The sequence below is a fragment of the Myotis davidii genome, unplaced genomic scaffold, assembly GCF_000327345.1.
Source record: "Myotis davidii unplaced genomic scaffold, ASM32734v1 scaffold1047, whole genome shotgun sequence".
In the NCBI taxonomy this organism is placed as follows: Eukaryota; Metazoa; Chordata; class Mammalia; order Chiroptera; family Vespertilionidae; genus Myotis; species Myotis davidii.
In genome coordinates, this window is record NW_006298367.1 from 304,956 (window position 1) to 321,480 (window position 16,525).

The window sequence follows — 16,525 nt, forward strand, 5'->3', positions numbered from 1 at the left end:
GGACGGCCCCCTCCCCGTTGCTGGCTGCTGCTGTGCTGCTCTCAGAAGACTCGGACTCCTCCTCCTCCTCCTCCCCCTCCTCCTGCTGCTTTGGTTCCTCTGCCTCAGCCACCACCACCTCAGGGGCCTCCAGGACCTCATCCGCTGGGGAGCTGAAGAGGGCTGCAGGGGCAGGGACTGGCTCCAGCGGCCGCGGGGACGGTGCGAAGGGCTGAGGCTTGATGGCCAGGGCATAGTTGTGCTCCAGGAGGATGTGGCTGAGCAGAGGGCCCAGGCGGTCTGACTCGTCCGATGTCTCTGTGGCCTCTGAGTCATCGCCAACAGGCAAGGCAGCCAACCCACGTCGGGCTGGGGTCAGGGCCAGGTTGGCCAGCACCGCCAGGTCCACTTCTGTCCCTGGCTCAGCCTCCTCTTCCTCGGTAGAGCGGCCTCGGCCTGCAGCCCGGCTCCGACCTCCTCGGGACACCTCCTCGGGCCAACTCTTGACCAGAGATGCATGGTCCAGGGGCAAATTGCGAATGGTCCGCTCCACGCCCCGGTGGGCTTTGCGGGAGATGGGGCCAGGAGCCTTGACCTGCTGTGGGGCAGCTGGGGAAGGTTCTGGGGCTGGCACTTCCTCCACAGCAGAGAAGGAGACGGTTTTCCGGCGTTTCTTGGGTGGGGGCAAGAGGGGGATCGGAGAGGAGGGGCGCTCGTCGGGGCAGGGAGCAGGGGCTGGGGGCCCAGCCGGGGGCTCTGGGGGAGGCTGGGGCACACGGGGTGCTGGTTCCTCAAGGGCACCTAGGGAAGGAAGCGCAGGGCAGGGAGAGGGTCAGCTTCTTGGCCCAACATCATGAGACTGAGATTCGTCAGGAGCTTGAGGCTGGCCGGCCTCACCAGGGAGTCCACACCCCACTGCCCTTCAGCAGGCCGCACTCACGCTCCCCTCGGCTGCCAGCAGACACGCCCGCGCTCAGGGACCACGCTGCCGGCGTCTCGCCTGCACGGCCAGGCGGGATTCTACACCTGTCACTCACACATCCCACACGCCCTGAGCACCACCTGTGTCAGGTATGGAGCGCACCTGCAGCAGACACTTGCACAGCACTCGGAGGTTAAGTGCGACGGACACAATGACATGAAACAATGCACAGCCAAACTGTGAGGGGTGGGGTGGGTGGGGCTCGGCGGCGAACACTCGGACTCTAGGCTCTTTACCAGACTGGTGCTGGCAGGACTACATCCGACAAGCAGGCCCACAGGCCCAGACGATTTTTGCCAGCTGCATTTACGAGGATACAATGAGCCAGGTCTGAATTAAAGTACCCATCATTTCAACCACAGATAGTGTTCTCTGCTTAGTGAGGTGGAAAAGGTACAATATAAGAAGCTGAATCTTTGTGGTAAAATAGTTTATAAAATTTGCCTTCCTGCCGAAACCGGTGTGGCTCAGTGGATAGAGCATCGGCCTGCGGACTGAAAGGTCCCAGGTTCGTGTCCGGTCAAGGGCATGTACCTGGGTTGCGGGCACATCCCCAGTAGATGTGCAGGAGGCAGCTGATCGATGTTTCTCTCTCATCGATGTTTCTAACTCTCTCTCTCTCTCCCTTCCTCTCTGTAAAAAATCAATAAAATATATATTTAAAATAAAATAAAATAAAAGCAATAAGGGAACATTTTAAAAAAATATTTTGCCTTCCTCCCACTTTCCCCCAAACATCGCTGGGGGTTCGCCCAAGTGAGGAGGGGCCAGGAAGTGCCCCCAGAGAAGCTGAAGGTAACGCTGAGATCCAAGGGTGCGGGGCAGTCAGGGAGGGACAGGATCCTTGAAAAGGCCATGCTGTCTCCCCAACAACCGCACAGGAGGAGCACACCCTCCCTCTGCTGCTCACCCCCCACACCCCCTACAAAGTCTGCTGCCGAACGCAGGGGTCTCAACACTGCTCCACACACAGCCTTTCCTGGGCAGCCCGTCTTGCCGATCTGACCCATTAGACAATCCTCAGGCCAGTTCACGCTTTGCCCTCTCATCCAGGTTCCACCACCCAGCACGGCCTTTCCGACCTCTGGCCCTTTGCTTACAGGTCCCTTCGTTTGGAATGCCTCTCCCCTTGCCTGTTGGGAAAGCCCAGCTCAATGCCACCTCCTCTGTGAAGGCTCCCCTGACTTCCTCAAACATGGGTAACACCTTCCTCTCAGAACCAGAAGACTGGTGGTTCCCCATGGTCTGTCCTCTGGTTGGCTGCAATGGATGAATAGCTCATATTTGATGCCAAGTACTAACCCAAGCCCTTTAGATAGATCAACCCTAGGGAATGGATACTGTCGTTGACCCCATTTGACAGAAAAGGACACTGAGGCCGAGAGGTTAGTAACATGTCGAGGTCACACAGCCAGCAAATGCCAGAGTAAGACCTACCCCCCGGCAGGCAGAGCTGAGTTTGTCCTCTTCCCCACGGCCCTACGCTGACCTGGACGCTCTGCACTGGGACTCAGTGGTTTCACATCGAGCCCCACCACTCAGAGCTAAAGGGCAGCCGGCACCAGGCCCGGCCTGGCCAGGCAGTTATCACACGTGTCCAACGCCTGAACAGATGTTCCCCAATCTGGCAGCCTCAGCAAAGCCCTCAGCCTGAACGGCCCCAGGCTCTGGACACCGCCTGGTGTCCACTCTGAAGCTAGCGAGGCCCTGGGGTGCTCGTCCCAGGCTCTCCAGGTGGAGCCCTCTCATCACTTCTCTCCAGCGTTTGGGACAGCCTCCCCGCCGGCCCCTCCTCTGGGAGCCTGGCTCTGACGGAGAAGAAAGGCCCTTCCCCACTCAGCTTCTGCACACGGTTTCCGGGCCACGCCTTCCATTTAGGGAGAGAGCTTTTGGGGCACCTTCCTCGTGGACACAACTCCCAGAAGCCAGTTTCCACTGCATGACAGACCCTCACTAACTGATGGCTACCCGACCCAAGCCAGCCCGACCAGAAACCTCCCTGAGAGTAAGGCGCTAGGGCGGGCGTGGGTGTGTCTGCGGGGCGGGGAAGTCCATCTGCAGAAGGATGAGCAGACTGGAAGACAGGAGAAAAGCAGGTCCTGGAGGCAGCAGGTCCGTCTCCGGGCTCCACCAGACAAACCCTGGCCCAGGCTCCTGCCATCGGACCGCACAGTCCTCTAATCAGCGTGCCCTGGCGCCTTGCATTTCCCTATCATTTCCTAAAAACTACGGGATCTGCCTTCTCCTCTCCCACCCTTGCCATCTATTTCCGGAACTCTGACATCCCACCTACTTTCCCAATTTCACATCTCCAGCAACCTCCTTCCCCCTCAGCTGCCCTCCAGTCACACACCCGACTTTGTCACCTTCTAGAATAGCTCCACCTTGAAACTTACACTCCTTACCCTCTGACCACATTCCCCAGGTCCTTTCACCCTGAACCTTTTCTTGTTGTTTTTGTTAATCCTCACCACTGAAGGTATTTTTTCCATTGCTCTTCAGAGAGTGGAAGGGAGGGTGGGGGGAGAGTGAGAGAGAGGGAGAGAAACATCGATTGAGAGAGACTACATCAATTGATTGCCTCCCACATGCATCCCAACCCTGAGCAAGGATCAAACCTGCAACCCAGGTACGTGCCCTTGACCAGGAATCAAACCCGAGACCCTTTGGTGAGGGGTGACACTAACCACTGAACAACACTGGCCAGGGCCCACTGGACCTTTTCAATGTCCCATCCTTCTACCTCCCTCCAGCCTATCGCCCTCCTGCTAAGTTAGCTTCTTTCTTTCTCAGGCCCTAATTGCAGGGGCCCTCACTTTTTCCTCTCCTTTCACAGAACTTCCTACATCCTTCTACCACCTCTACCCTGTAGACCCCCAATCCTGAATCTACCCCACCCAGCCCTCTCTCCTCCCTGACCCATAACCCCCAGCCTCAGCAGGGCTTCTGCGTGGGCAAATCCAGTCAGCTTTCATCCTCACTCCCACTCTCTTCTCTTCCCAAGGCTCCTACTCCACCCAGCCCCTAAGCCTCAGAAAATGTCCTACTTTCCTACTGCAAAGTGAAAAAGGAGCCTTCAGGCATGAAACCCCACATCTCCTTACCTCCTATTTACAGATAGATTAGCCTCAGACCTAGAGTACCCCGCTCCCCCCCATGCTAATCCAGCAAGCATTCCTCTCTCCCCTGGTTCATCTACCTGCTCCCTGTTCCCTTCAGTGTATGAACATGCTCAAGTTCACCTACTTTGTAAAGCTAACTCTCCACAACCCTGCTGCCTGCTGTCTGTCCAATCCCAGCTGGGTAACTTGAGTATCTCACTAAACCTTGAAGCCCTCATGTGTAAACTGGGAATGAGAATGTTGTGAGGATTGCCCTAGCTGATTTGGGTCAGTGGATAGAACACTGGCCTGTGGACCAAAGGGTCCCGGGTTCAACTCTGGTCAAGGGAACGTACACAGGCTTTAGGCTCCTCCCCAGCCTGGGCCCTGGCCGGGGCACATGCAGGAGGCAACCGCTCAATGTGGTTCTTTCACATCAGTGTTTCTCTCTGTCTCCCCTTCTTTCTGCCACTCTCTCAGCAAATCAATGGGAAAAATATCCTCTGGTGAGGATTAAAAATAAAATAATTAAAAAAAAAAAAAAAGCCCTAGCTGGTTTGGCTCAGTGGATAGAGTGTAGGCCTGCGGACTGAAGGGTCCCGGGTTCAATTCTGGTCACGGGCACATGCCTGGGTTTTGGGCTCCATCCCCAGTAAGGGATGTGCAGGAGGCAGCCGATTAATGATTCTCTCTCATCATTGATGTTTCTCTCTCTCCTTCTCCCTTCCTCTCTGAAATAAATAAAGATATATTAAAAAAGAATGTTATGAAAATTGAATGAGAAAATAAAATTGCAATGTGCCAGGCTCATTACTCAATAAATGCTACTATGATTACAACCCTCAACTCTCTTTTTGTTCACAAGACTAGGCTACCCTCCAGAAGATTGGTTATCTCTATCGCCTGTCCTCACTGCCATAACTTGGCTCCAGTCTGACCCACTCTATGAAATTGATAAGGTCACCAGTGACCTAACTGCCAAATCCAACAGACACCTTTCCTATCTTACAGACTCTCGTGTGACCTGCTGATACAAGCCACTCCCTCCTTCAGAAACTCCAAGCTTCCCACTTTCCTTCCCGCCCATCTGATCTGATCACTCCTGTTCAGCCTCTGCTGGCTCCCCTTTGCCCACCTGTCTCTCTCTCTCTTTTTCTTCTTATTTTTTATCTAAAAAATATATTTTATTGATTTTTTACAGAGAGGAAAGGAAAGGGATAGAGAGGTAGAAACACTGATGAGAAACATCGATCAGCTGCCTCCTGCACACCCCCTACTGGGGATGTGCCCGCAACCAAGGTACACACCCTTGACCGGAATCGAACCTGGGACTCTTCAGTCCCCAGGCCGACGCTCTATCCACTGAGCCAAACCGGTTAGGGCGCCCACCTGTCTCTTATAAGACTATAAGGCTCTGGCCCCCTTCTCTCATCCCAAACATCCTCTAGGGCAGCGGTCGCCAACCGGTGATCCACAGACCACTGGTGGTCCATGAGGTCCGAAAGGTTGGCAACCGCTGGTTTAAGGAAACCTTTGGAGCAGCGGTCGCCAACTGGTGGTCCGTGAGGTCCGAAAGGTTGGCGACGGCTGTTCTAGGGCACACATATTTTCACATCCATACTTTCACTACTCTCAAATACCTACCTCACCCCCAGCCTACTGCTCTTTCTTCAGCTCTACTGACCCAACCCCCTGTTGAATGTAGTCGCTCTCATCACCTACCGGCAGGCCTTGCTGGAGACTTCTCCTGTTCGGGGCGCAGTGTGACGGGGGAGCCTGCGGTCCTCTCTGGCTTGGGTTCCTCCACAGGTGCTGGCAGGGGCACAGGGACGTCTCTAGGTGGCGGTGACACTGAGGAGATGGTTGCTGGCTGCTCTTCTTCCTCTTCTTCTTCAGAGGACTCAGATGAGGATGACGAGGAGGAGGATGAGGAGGAAGATGAGGAAGACGAGGAGCTGGACGAGCTGCCACTCTCTGAGTCCGAGGTGCTATCATTTTCACCATCTGAGTCGGCATACAGAGAACATTTGGAGGACGAATCGCTTCCCTCGTCCTCGCCTGGAAATCCAGAAGGGGCAATCAGGCGAGATGGGAAGATCCCTCACTTGGCTCAGTCACTGACTCACTACTGTGGATGTGCTGGGCTCTGTGCTAGGTGCTGGGAAGCCCCCGCCTCAAGGAGCTGGGTAAGCAAAAATTCGTTCAGAGTGTGGTAAGCTCAGTGGGAAGGGCTGGGGAGCTTGGCAAAGGGAAACCCTGATTTCTGCCTGGAGGGTCAAGGCAAGGAAGGCATCCCTGTGAAGGAGATGCCGAAGTCAGAAGGACAAGCAGGATTCACCAACCAGACGCGGGGCTAAGCAGGGATGTCAAAGGTTAAGAGAAGATGGGGCACCGAGAGCTGGTGAGCAGTCCTCTCAAACTACCGAAGCTTTTCCCACAGAGGTTCTTATAGACACTCCCTGGGCAACAGACTGAATGGATTCCAGGGTAGAATCAGCTTAGGGCTGTTACATGCTTTGTAATTCTAGGATATGACAATACATGGTCGGGCTCTAAGACACTAAGAATTTTGCAGTCTTTGAGGAACATAATTGGGTAAACTAGAACAGAAGGTGCTGGTGCCCAGGGAGGGTCTGGAAAATGGCCCCGAACAGATAAGCAAGGGCTGGGTTATAAGTGGCCTCAGTGTCAGGCTGAGGAGTCGCCTGTGGAACACAGGGAGCCAGGAAAGGACCTTACAAAGGCCAGTGTGCGTTCCCATTGACAGGCTGGGAAACGGCTGGGAATGGAGGGAAGCATGGAAACGGAGACGGAAAATCATCCCAAACCGCTGCAGCCTCTCAGTGAGAAAGGCAGGCCAGCAGGATCTCAGGCGACAATGCGAGAAACACGGAGGCGGTGAAACTGGAAGGCGTCTAGACCAAGTGGATGTGTAGGGGCCGCACACACGCTCCTGGCAGGGAACTTTGCCCGCACTTTACTGAAAAGTGCTCTCAGACCATCAGTCTCCCCAATCTGGCCCCTGCAGAAATGGCACCATCTTTCTCCAGTTCTCCCACCCTATCACTCTCTGCCTCATTAACCTATTCTATCTTCTTCAAAACACATATCTGTATCTCAAGTGCTACTATTGTTCACCTGTTTGTCATGTCTCCCCCTCCCGGTCACTGATGTGTCCCCAACACCTAGGACAGTGCCTGGCAGAACAGGGGCTCAGTGTACAGGGTGGATCAAAAGTAGGTTTACAAGTTGCGAGTATGTGAAGCACAATTTATTCTTTCATTATTATTTTGGATTTCCGTACAAACAACTGTAAACCTGACTTTTCCCCTAACCCAATGGGCGGCAAACTGCGGCTCGCGAGCCACATGTGGCTCGCGAGCCGCAGTTTGCTGACCACGGCCCTAACCTATAGATTTCTAAACAAAGGAATGAAAAGAAAGACTAAACCATGTACCCAAGCCTCAATAAATGTGGAGGAACAAACAGGTATTCAACCAAACAGCACAACTGTGTCTGGTAATGGCAGCGGCAGGGAGAAGGGGGAGGCCTGGCTCGGTGGCTGGGCCCTAAAGGAAGAGCAGAGCTCAAAGATGGGAAGGCTCGCTCTGAGAGCATCGAAGGGCAGCAAGAGAATGCAACCTCTATTTCAAGGGCCTGGGAAAAGAAATAGGCTCTACTGGGCTGTCTTCAGGGGAAGCCTTGTTTCAGGAGCAGAGGTAAGCAGGAGAGAACGTTCTGGGTGTCGGGGTCGTTGTTTACATGGGCTGAGGGTACCAAAGGGGAGTTGTTTGGGGGAGGACAACGGTGGCCAACAAATCCAGCAGCAACACGTGGGTTCAGAAAAGGACGAGGCAGGTGGCAGACCCCTTTCTCCCCACCCAGAAGTCTACTGTACTGTCTGCTTACCATCTGAGGCCTCTGTCTCCTTCTTTGCAGTATCCATGGCTTCCTCATGATCGTCATCTTCCTCGTCTTCCTCCTCCTCCTCCTCCTCCTCAAGGAAAGGGATAAACAGGGACTAACAGGAAAGGGCAACTGGTCCTCTCAAAGGCACAGCCGCCTGGTTCCAGCCCACAGGGAAGTGGCCATGGGCACAGGAACACAGGAAGTGGGCTCCTGGCAGGGCCCGGGTGCCCTGGCTCCTCACCTTCTCCGAGGAGGACTCCTGGGATGCCTCCTCCCCCTCGCTGTCCAGAGCAAAGGACTTGCGGTGCTTGCCCGGGGTCTTGCTTCGCTCTTCATCTCGCTTTTGGGGCTTGGTCCCTGGACGTCCTGACTCTGCAGCCTCCTTCTCTCGCTCAGGGTCTAGGCCCAGATGAGTGTAGTTAGGACAACGTGCCACCAGCAGTAAGTTACCACTGCTCGGCCCTGTGAAAGGAGCTGCGCATACACTGTCGCCGATCTCCCCCAGGCCCACAAGACAGACCTTGTTTTATAGACAAGAAGTTGAAGTTTCGCACAAACCCTCAGCAATGCCTTATATTTTACAGTTTTAAACATATCACACTCATTTTATCTTCACTGTTTTCTGGGTTGGGCAGATGCCCGGCCCAAGAAAATACTGCTAAGGCCAATGGGCTTCCAGGCAAGCAGATCAGACTCAATTAGGAAGTTTTCCAGACACAAACTGTCAACCAATAGCTTAAACTTAGGCAAATTGGTAAGCAGGCATACAAGAGCTTAACCTATTTAACCTTGAAATTCTGTTATCTTTAGATGTGAAAGTTATTATTTCTATTTTATAAAAGGAAAATTAAAATACAGAAAACTTAAATCAACATACCAGTGTAAAAACCGTAACTAAAATCCAGGACTGTCCCATCTGAAGCTTTTCACATCTCTCAAAACTGCTTTATTTTAACCTTTTACCAAAATCTCCACCTGGCTCTTTGCCTGTAAGACACCTTCATCCCTGCCTCTTGCTTTCCTTATCAGAATCTAAATAACCTTTCCCCTTTCTCCTTTTCCCCGACCTTCCCACTCACCATCTTCATCTTCCTCAGCGGGAGTGGAAGGCCGCGGCCTCTTTTCCTCGCTGGCCTCGGAAATTTCTGAAGGCTCTTTTCGTTTTACCTGCGGGATGGGGAGAGACGGAGCCGTTTAGACCTCAGACACTCCCTGTACCCAAGGAGGGGGCTGCCCCGTCCCCACCCTCCCAGGCAAGATCAGTCCTGGTACCTTGAAAGAAGGCAGCCGCAGGGCCCCCCGCAGCCCTGACCCGAAGGCGAAGGCCTCGATGCCTGTGGTGCCCCCACTCTTCGCCCAGTCCACGAGGGACAGCAGGCCTGGCTCTCTGAGCTTCGTCTTCTCTTTATCTTCCTCCTTGGCGTGCTGTTTGGCTGCGTTCTGGAATGGCTGCAGGCGGGAGCGGGGCTGAGCCTCAGAACCCAGGTGCTCCCTCCTGCCCCCTGCCTGGACTACGCCCAGGCCGCAGGAAAGGAGAACAGCATCTACCGCTCCTCCCTCTGATGCACATCTGTGCCCCCACCCCTGCACCAGCCCCTGCAGAGCACTTCCTCACAAGCCTGCTCACTCCGTCCCAGCCATCCTAGGAAGCAGCTCCTGTCCTTCCCACTCTACACACGAAGCCTGAAGCCCACAGATGCTGACGGGCTTGTCCCCTGCAAGGAGGCAGTGGAGCCAGGACACAGTTCTTCAGGCTCTTAGGCTCCTGCTTCCCTACTGCTCTCTGCGCCCCAATCCCGTCCAACCAGAGTCCCAGTCTTGTCTACGAGCCTGGCCCTCCTCCCATCTGGAGCTGGTGGAGCCCCAGGCTTCCCTAGTCCCAGGCACCGGCCCTCACCTTGGCCTTCTCTTCCTTGCTCTCCCACCACTGGTCAAAGGCGCCGAAGGCCACGTTTTCCACCATCTTGCGGTTGAGGTCTCGCTGCATGATGCTCTTCATCTCCTGGACGAGGGTGGCCAGCACGCGGCCCACGGTGCCCGCTGCCGGCAGGGCCTTGCCCTCTGCCAGCTCTGCTTCCTCCCTTGGTGGTAGTCGGGCCTCCTCTCCCGAGACTGAGGAGGGCAGGGGCTCAGCTGCCACGGGCAAAGGCAGGTGGTAAGCCTCCCGGGAATAGGCCCCTCGGCCTTCTTGCCCTTGTGTGTACAGAGCATAGGGCAAGCCGTAGGCCGCCTCCTGTGGGGGTGGGAATGGGAGGAAGGCCTCCCCAAAGGCCCCACCGTGGGGACCAGCCGAGGCAGCAGTCAATCCCTTGCCCTGCCGCAGCTGGTGGAGCCGAGTTAACATCTGGGTCTGCATCTGGAAGGACATGGGCATTCCTCCCCACTGAGCCCCAAGTCGATCCATGAGCTCTAGGGAGTTCACAAAGTCATAGATGTGGGGGGGCGGTGGAGGAGGCGGGGGGTACTCAGGGGGCGGTGGCCCATCAGTCGGAGATCTCCATGTCCTCTCCAGAAGAGCATGGAGACGCCTGTAGGGGTGCAAAGGAGGGTCACAGAAAGCTGCTGCCTGTTCCCTGGGCTTTTCCTCAAGTCCGTTCTCGGCTAGTTCCCTTCCCTCTCCCCCTGGGCTCAACCCTGCCTCCCTGATCCCAGGTACCCCCGCTGGTTGACCCCAACCTCACCTGGTTCTGTCCGTTGGCCTTGGGAGACTCCCGGGTCGCCCCTGGCTCCCCACTCCCTGTAGGTGCCACGTCCTCAAAGTTAGCTGGGGCTGGAGGCGGCGTGCAGGGCCCGTGCCCTGAGCCAGAAGGCACCTCGATCCCTGTGTCTCTCGCCCCAGGGCCTGTGGCAGAGTTCTCTTCCTCCTCCTCCGTGTCAGAGGCCAGGAAAGAAAACTTGGAGCGCTGCTCCTTCAGCAACATCTCAATGCGGGAATCCAGGCTGCTGTGCTGAGCGAAGGGCACACTCTCGTTGGTGGTTTCTGGGGCTGGGGATCCGGAACGGGCAGGTGAGGCCGGGCGGGGGGAGGTCCGAGTTTCTTCTCCCTCAGGGCTGGGCCCCCCGGCACCACCGCCGCCTCCACCCGGTTCTGGAGGCTCTGGGGGCGGGGCCTCTGAGGCGGGAGGCCGGTAGTCCTGGTCGGCGGGGCGGCTGGGCTCGGGGGGCAAATAGGAGGTGTAGGAAGGCGGGAAGCGCTCAGCTGTATTTTCAGCAAAAGGTGCCCCCGGGGGCTCCTCCCGAGTTGCCCGGCGGGGCGGGTAGGAAGAATGGCGTTGGTAGCGACTCCAGCTTTCGTAATATGCTGGGTAGTTGGAGTCAGAACCACGAAAATGAGAGGATGAGGACGAAGTGGACGAGGAGGACGAGGACAAGGAGGAGGAAGAGGGGGCGGAGGTGGCGGTGGCTGCAGTGGTGGCAGAGATGGCTGCAGAGGTGGTCGTGGGGGCTGAAGACGCAGAGAAGTGGCGGCGGGAAAAGGAATCTTGGTAGCTGTTCTCGGACCGCCGGGGCTTGAAGGAGGTTGAAGTGGTGCTGGAGAGAAGATGCAGGAGTTAGCTGGGTTCAGTGTGTGACCAGCCCTAGGGTCCCAACTCTCAGCCCCGAGCCCTTCTACGCTGTCCCGAAAGGAAGATCTAAACCAGGGGTCCCCAAACTTTTTAAACAGGGGGCCAGTTCACTGTCCCTCAGACCGCTGGAGGGCCGGGCTATAGTTTAAAAAAAAACTAGTCGGCTGCTAAGCAACAGGCAGCGGCGGCAAAAACACCCGGCGGGCCGGATAAATGTTTTCGGGGGGCCGCATGTGGCCCGCGGGCCGCAGTTTGAGGACCCCGATCTAAATGCTATTGGGCTCCTAGCTAGAGTGAGTTCCCTGAGAACAGGGATTTGTTGGCTAAATCCACAGACAAACTAGGACAAATTCTTCCCAACTCCCTTTTCGACTTCGTTTCTTCTTTCCAGTGGCAGCTCCCAGAATCTGGGGGTCCCAAAGGGTGTTTACTCTGGTACCTGCTGGAGTAGGCAGAGTCCTGAGAGTAGGGAGTGCTGCCCCGAGACGTGTAGGGGGTTCCTTGGGAGGACTGAGGGGTGAACTGGCCGAAGGAAGATGGGGTGTCTTGTCGGCTGCTGGAGAAGCTTGTGTCCTGGGAGCAGGGGGTGCCATTGCCAGGAGTGCCCACCACAGCAGTGCCTGCTGGGTAGGCAGCTGTGTCAGAGGAGGCGCGGCGGCGGGACTCAGTCTGGAGGGAGAGAGTGGAGCAGGAAGAAAGGAAAAGAGATCAATTACCACTTAACAATTCACCCTTCCCCAACTGAGAATCCCAGTTGCCTGTCATTTGAAAGCATCTAGGCTCTTTTCTTGGCTCTTCCTATACTTAGCAGTGAAGTCCAGAGCCTCCCAAAGCCTGGTCCCGGCACTCAAGGACTGTGCCCATGTGGCTAGGGCTGTGGCAACCACAAGCTTCTCACCGTCTCAGTGGCCGCACCAGGGCCCTGGAACTTCTCACTCAGGGCCTTGCCCCCAGTGGGCACCGTCTGAGGGGTGTAGGAGCCATTGACAATCAGCTCATAGTACTTCATTCGTTGTTGTCCTAGAGGGAGAGAAATGGGAACCAACGGAGTCAGAGAGAGAAAACAACTCCTTCCTAATATGGCTTTCCACTTATTCCTCAGGCCGCAAGTTGATCTTGGGTTTGGGGACTTCAATTCTTCCCTATCTCTGTATCTGGGACGTTCTGCCTCATCTCCACGTAACAGCTACTACAGACGACACACAGTACAACGCTTCACAGTTTCTTCCACACGTTACCACACTGAACGATCACCAGAAGGGAAAGCATCAGCACACCTACTTCACAGGTTTAAAGAAAACTGACCTGCACAAAGTCAGTTAGTAGCAGAACTCAAATTCAGACCCAGCTTGTCTAATGCTAGATCCTATCGTATTCTTCATCCTATAAACTGAGGGCTGCAAAAATCAACTTTTATTTGCCTTACATAATCACTTAAAACTATTTTGGGGGGTGGGGGGATGTAACATTTTTAAATCATGAGATGATACAAAAACCTTGATTTCTTGCTTTAAAATAAAAAAACCACACAGATTACTTGGCAATATTAGTCCTCATTCCCACTTGCACATTGGCTAATGCCAACTAACCGCTGTCTCCTTTAGATGGCACTGTGCTACCGCACGCCACAACCCTGCCCTACGTTCCTAACAGACTGCTTCCTTCACTTACCTACCAGTATACATGCAGGTCTCTAGTTCTCCATCCAAAGTTTCAAAGCCTAGTATTGTGGGGAATTTAGTGTCAAAACCTGACCTGAGCTGAAGCTATTTAGTCTAGTTTGTGTTTTAATCCTCACCTGAGGATATAGTTGCCATTGATTTTTTCAAAGAGAGTGAAAGACAGGGGAGAGGGAGAAAGAGAAAGGTAGGAAGGGAGAAAGATAGACAGATAGGTAGATAGACAGACAGATAGTCATCGATGTGAGAGAGATACGTCGATTGGTTGCCTCCCACAAACGCCCTGCAACTGAGATACATGCCATTGACCGGTAATCAAGCTGAGACCCTTCCGCTGAGCTGAACCAGCCAGGGCTATTTACTCTAGTTTTTCTTTGTCCAACCTAGTGTGACCCTGCATGCACTTTCTTACAAAAACAGTCATATGCCGGTGCAGCCCAAATGATGCCGAATACACACAAAAAACACGTGTACCACAATCCGTTTGTAAATTCTGATTTCAGAAACCCATCCGGCCCCAAGAGTTTCCAATGAGGAATCGTGAACCTGATCACACAGCTCACCCCATCGCATGTCCGATCTCTGCCAGAGCCCAGCCTGGCAGCAGGCGGGGGCCCTCACCTTTGATGTCGAGCTGGGCGTGGATGATGTTGCCCATGACGGAGGTGAGGTGGAGGTTTTTGACCGTCTCCTTGGCCCCCCGCGTGCTGGTGAAGAGCACGCGGGCCAGGCCCAGGTGCTTGCGCGTGCGGGGGTGCAGAAGGATCTCCACCTCCTCCACCTCGCCGTACTTCCGGCACATGTCCTTCAGGAAGGCCTCCCGCACGTTGTCGTTCAGTCTGGCAAACGTCACTTCCTTCAGCGGGATCTGCCCGATATAGAACTCATCCAGCTGTGGGGGGGACAAGCGCGAAGTCCGGGGTCGGAATACTTTTCTCTTTGGGAAACTAGAGAGACCCATGAGATCGAGAGAGAGAGGGATGGAAAACACAGGTGCAAGGGCAGGGGACCCCAACAAGGGATACATCAGTCTCAACTCCTCTCTCTCTCGAGTTCTTTCACCACAGAATAATGGCAAGAACCAGGAAAAGAAAGGTATGAACTGAGAAATAAACACACATGGAAGAAACCAGATGTCAAGAAATCTCACTAACTCCGCTTTTACTAAGTAATTACCACGGACCGGGCACTAGGAACAGAGAGATGAAAAAACAAAAAGGAGATTCCTGGTCAGAAAATAGACAAGACAGAGACACATACAATCATGCCGTGGCGGTGCGTGTCGGCAGAGGGGTACAGAGTGCGCCTGGGGGTCCAGAGAGGACCAGGGAAGCACTCATACAGATGGTGTCATTCGTACTGGGCTTTTGGGATAAACGGGAGTTCACCAAAATTACAAGGACTTATGAAATAACTTAGCATTTCCTAGAAACCGAGGACTGTATAGAGGATGGAACACAGGTGAGCAGCATCACGGCAGGAGCTGAGGCGTGACCAGCTCAATAATCATAAATGTCAATGCACAAAAACATGGACTTGGCAGCAAAAGTAAAATAAGAGGATAGTAAAATTACAGCGACAATGACAGCAGGTGGAACATGAAATGAAGAGAATGGAAGCAAGGAAACCAGGTGAGATGAATACAGGAGTATGTGTGAAAGATACAGCAACGGAAATAGAATAATTCAGACAAAATGGTTTAGGAAAAAGGATCGCAGAACTTTGTGACAGACTATGCGGCAGATAAAGGAGAGGAGGACCCTAGGGTGACTGCCAGGTTTCAAGCTTGTGCAGCTAAGTAGGTGGGGCGAGCGCAGGATCAAAGGGGTGAAGATCATTTGCTTGCGGAGTCTCGAACCCGAGATGTCTGTGGGGCCTCCAGATGGAGCTTCCCACTACCTGGCATACACGTTTGGAGTTCGAGACTGACCTTGGCTAGAAACAGACTTAGGAGTCATGCACATTTTGGTAATAGTCAAAATCATGGATGCAAAAAAGATTGTCCAGGGAAAGTGCACAAAGTGAAAAAAGGGGTGAGGGACCCCACAAATGATTTATTTAAAAGTGAAGAAGAAAGTATTAGTGAGGAGAACCAAGAGCCACCCAAGGCCCGATGAGCATCCTGCGTGGACAGAGACATGGCAATCCTCTGACACAAGGTGGAGGATCAAATGGCCAAAGGAGAGGGGAGGAACAGGACTCCCGGGATGGAGCCCCTGGCCTGATCACCCCCTTATTTGTTGGGAAACTGGGGTATCAGGCCAGAGCACTGTCCAGGAATACATATGCTGTCCAGGAATACATAGTGGTAAGTACAGCAGCTAAACACGTCTGGATGTCATTCCAGGAGTCAGCCCCCGGCTTGGGACACCTCACCCACGCCTTTCTGGAAGGAAAATAGATTTCCTGTCCAGAACAACTCAGTCCCACAGCCGCATAGACGGTCAGACCGGCCGTGATCCTGTCACTGGGAAACTCTCTTATTCAGCGACATTAAGACGAGACGGCCAGGATGGGGCCTCCACTCCCTCCCAGGGCCCCCACCCCACAGCACCAGCATACACGTACCTTAAACTTAGGGACCGGGAGGGAAAAGTCTCTGCTTTTGGACCTGACATGGCAGCGGGGGTCTTGCAGGTCTTCGACTGGAATATACTTTGAGTCCTAGGAAGGAAAGCAGGAACAGAAAGACAGCTCAAGGTGAAACCACACGGCTGAGCCCTAAGCCATTTGGAGACCCATATGCAAAGGAGCTGGGTTCTGGTGAACCCCTTTTTCGGAGGCAGGCTCTGGCCATGGGAGTGCTGGGCGCAGAGCAGCCCCCAGGAGAAGGGGCCTGGGGGCTCCCGGGGCCGGAAGGGCCTGGGCACTCACGTTGACACTGAAGTGGACCCCATCGTAGCGGTACACCTTCTGAGAAGGCCTGCGCAGGGCAGGGTCCAGGGCAGGATCCACGATGAGCTTGTAGTTGCGCCATTGGAAGCTCGGGGTCTTCTGCCCGTCTCCCCCACCTTCTTGATCCATCTTTGCTCATTTACACTGTGACGAGAGGAATCCGCAAGGGGGTTCAGCTCGGGGGGCCCGACTACCTTACTGCCCTCACCGCCTAGCTCCGACTCCAGGCTCGCTCATCACCCCGGGGTCCGCACCTCACCAGGACCCGTGGCTCCCCCGGATTTTCCAAGTACACTCTCCCACCATAACCACACATTCTCTCCACCTCCCAACTCTTGCCCTCAGCCCATCAGGCCCATCTCGTGCCCCCAGCTCTACCCAGCGCGCGCCCCCCTTGCCCTCCGAGCAAGACCC

At 54.6% G+C, this 16,525-nt stretch overlaps 1 protein-coding gene across 1 annotated transcript in view; it reads right to left on the bottom strand.

Moving 5' to 3' along the window:
• The window catches only part of SETD1A (SET domain containing 1A), a 21,382-nt gene that overhangs the window by 3,865 nt on the left and 992 nt on the right, over window positions 1-16,525 (bottom strand). Inside the window, 14 exon segments of the mRNA XM_006774098.2 lie at window positions 5-780; window positions 5,785-6,120; window positions 7,972-8,059; window positions 8,213-8,370; window positions 9,051-9,138; window positions 9,244-9,420; window positions 9,869-10,456; window positions 10,458-10,499; window positions 10,653-11,502; window positions 11,977-12,206; window positions 12,436-12,557; window positions 13,838-14,108; window positions 15,785-15,880; window positions 16,091-16,255. Of these exon segments, the coding sequence (XP_006774161.2) occupies window positions 5-780; window positions 5,785-6,120; window positions 7,972-8,059; window positions 8,213-8,370; window positions 9,051-9,138; window positions 9,244-9,420; window positions 9,869-10,456; window positions 10,458-10,499; window positions 10,653-11,502; window positions 11,977-12,206; window positions 12,436-12,557; window positions 13,838-14,108; window positions 15,785-15,880; window positions 16,091-16,240 (3,972 nt within the window). The 5' untranslated portion in view covers window positions 16,241-16,255.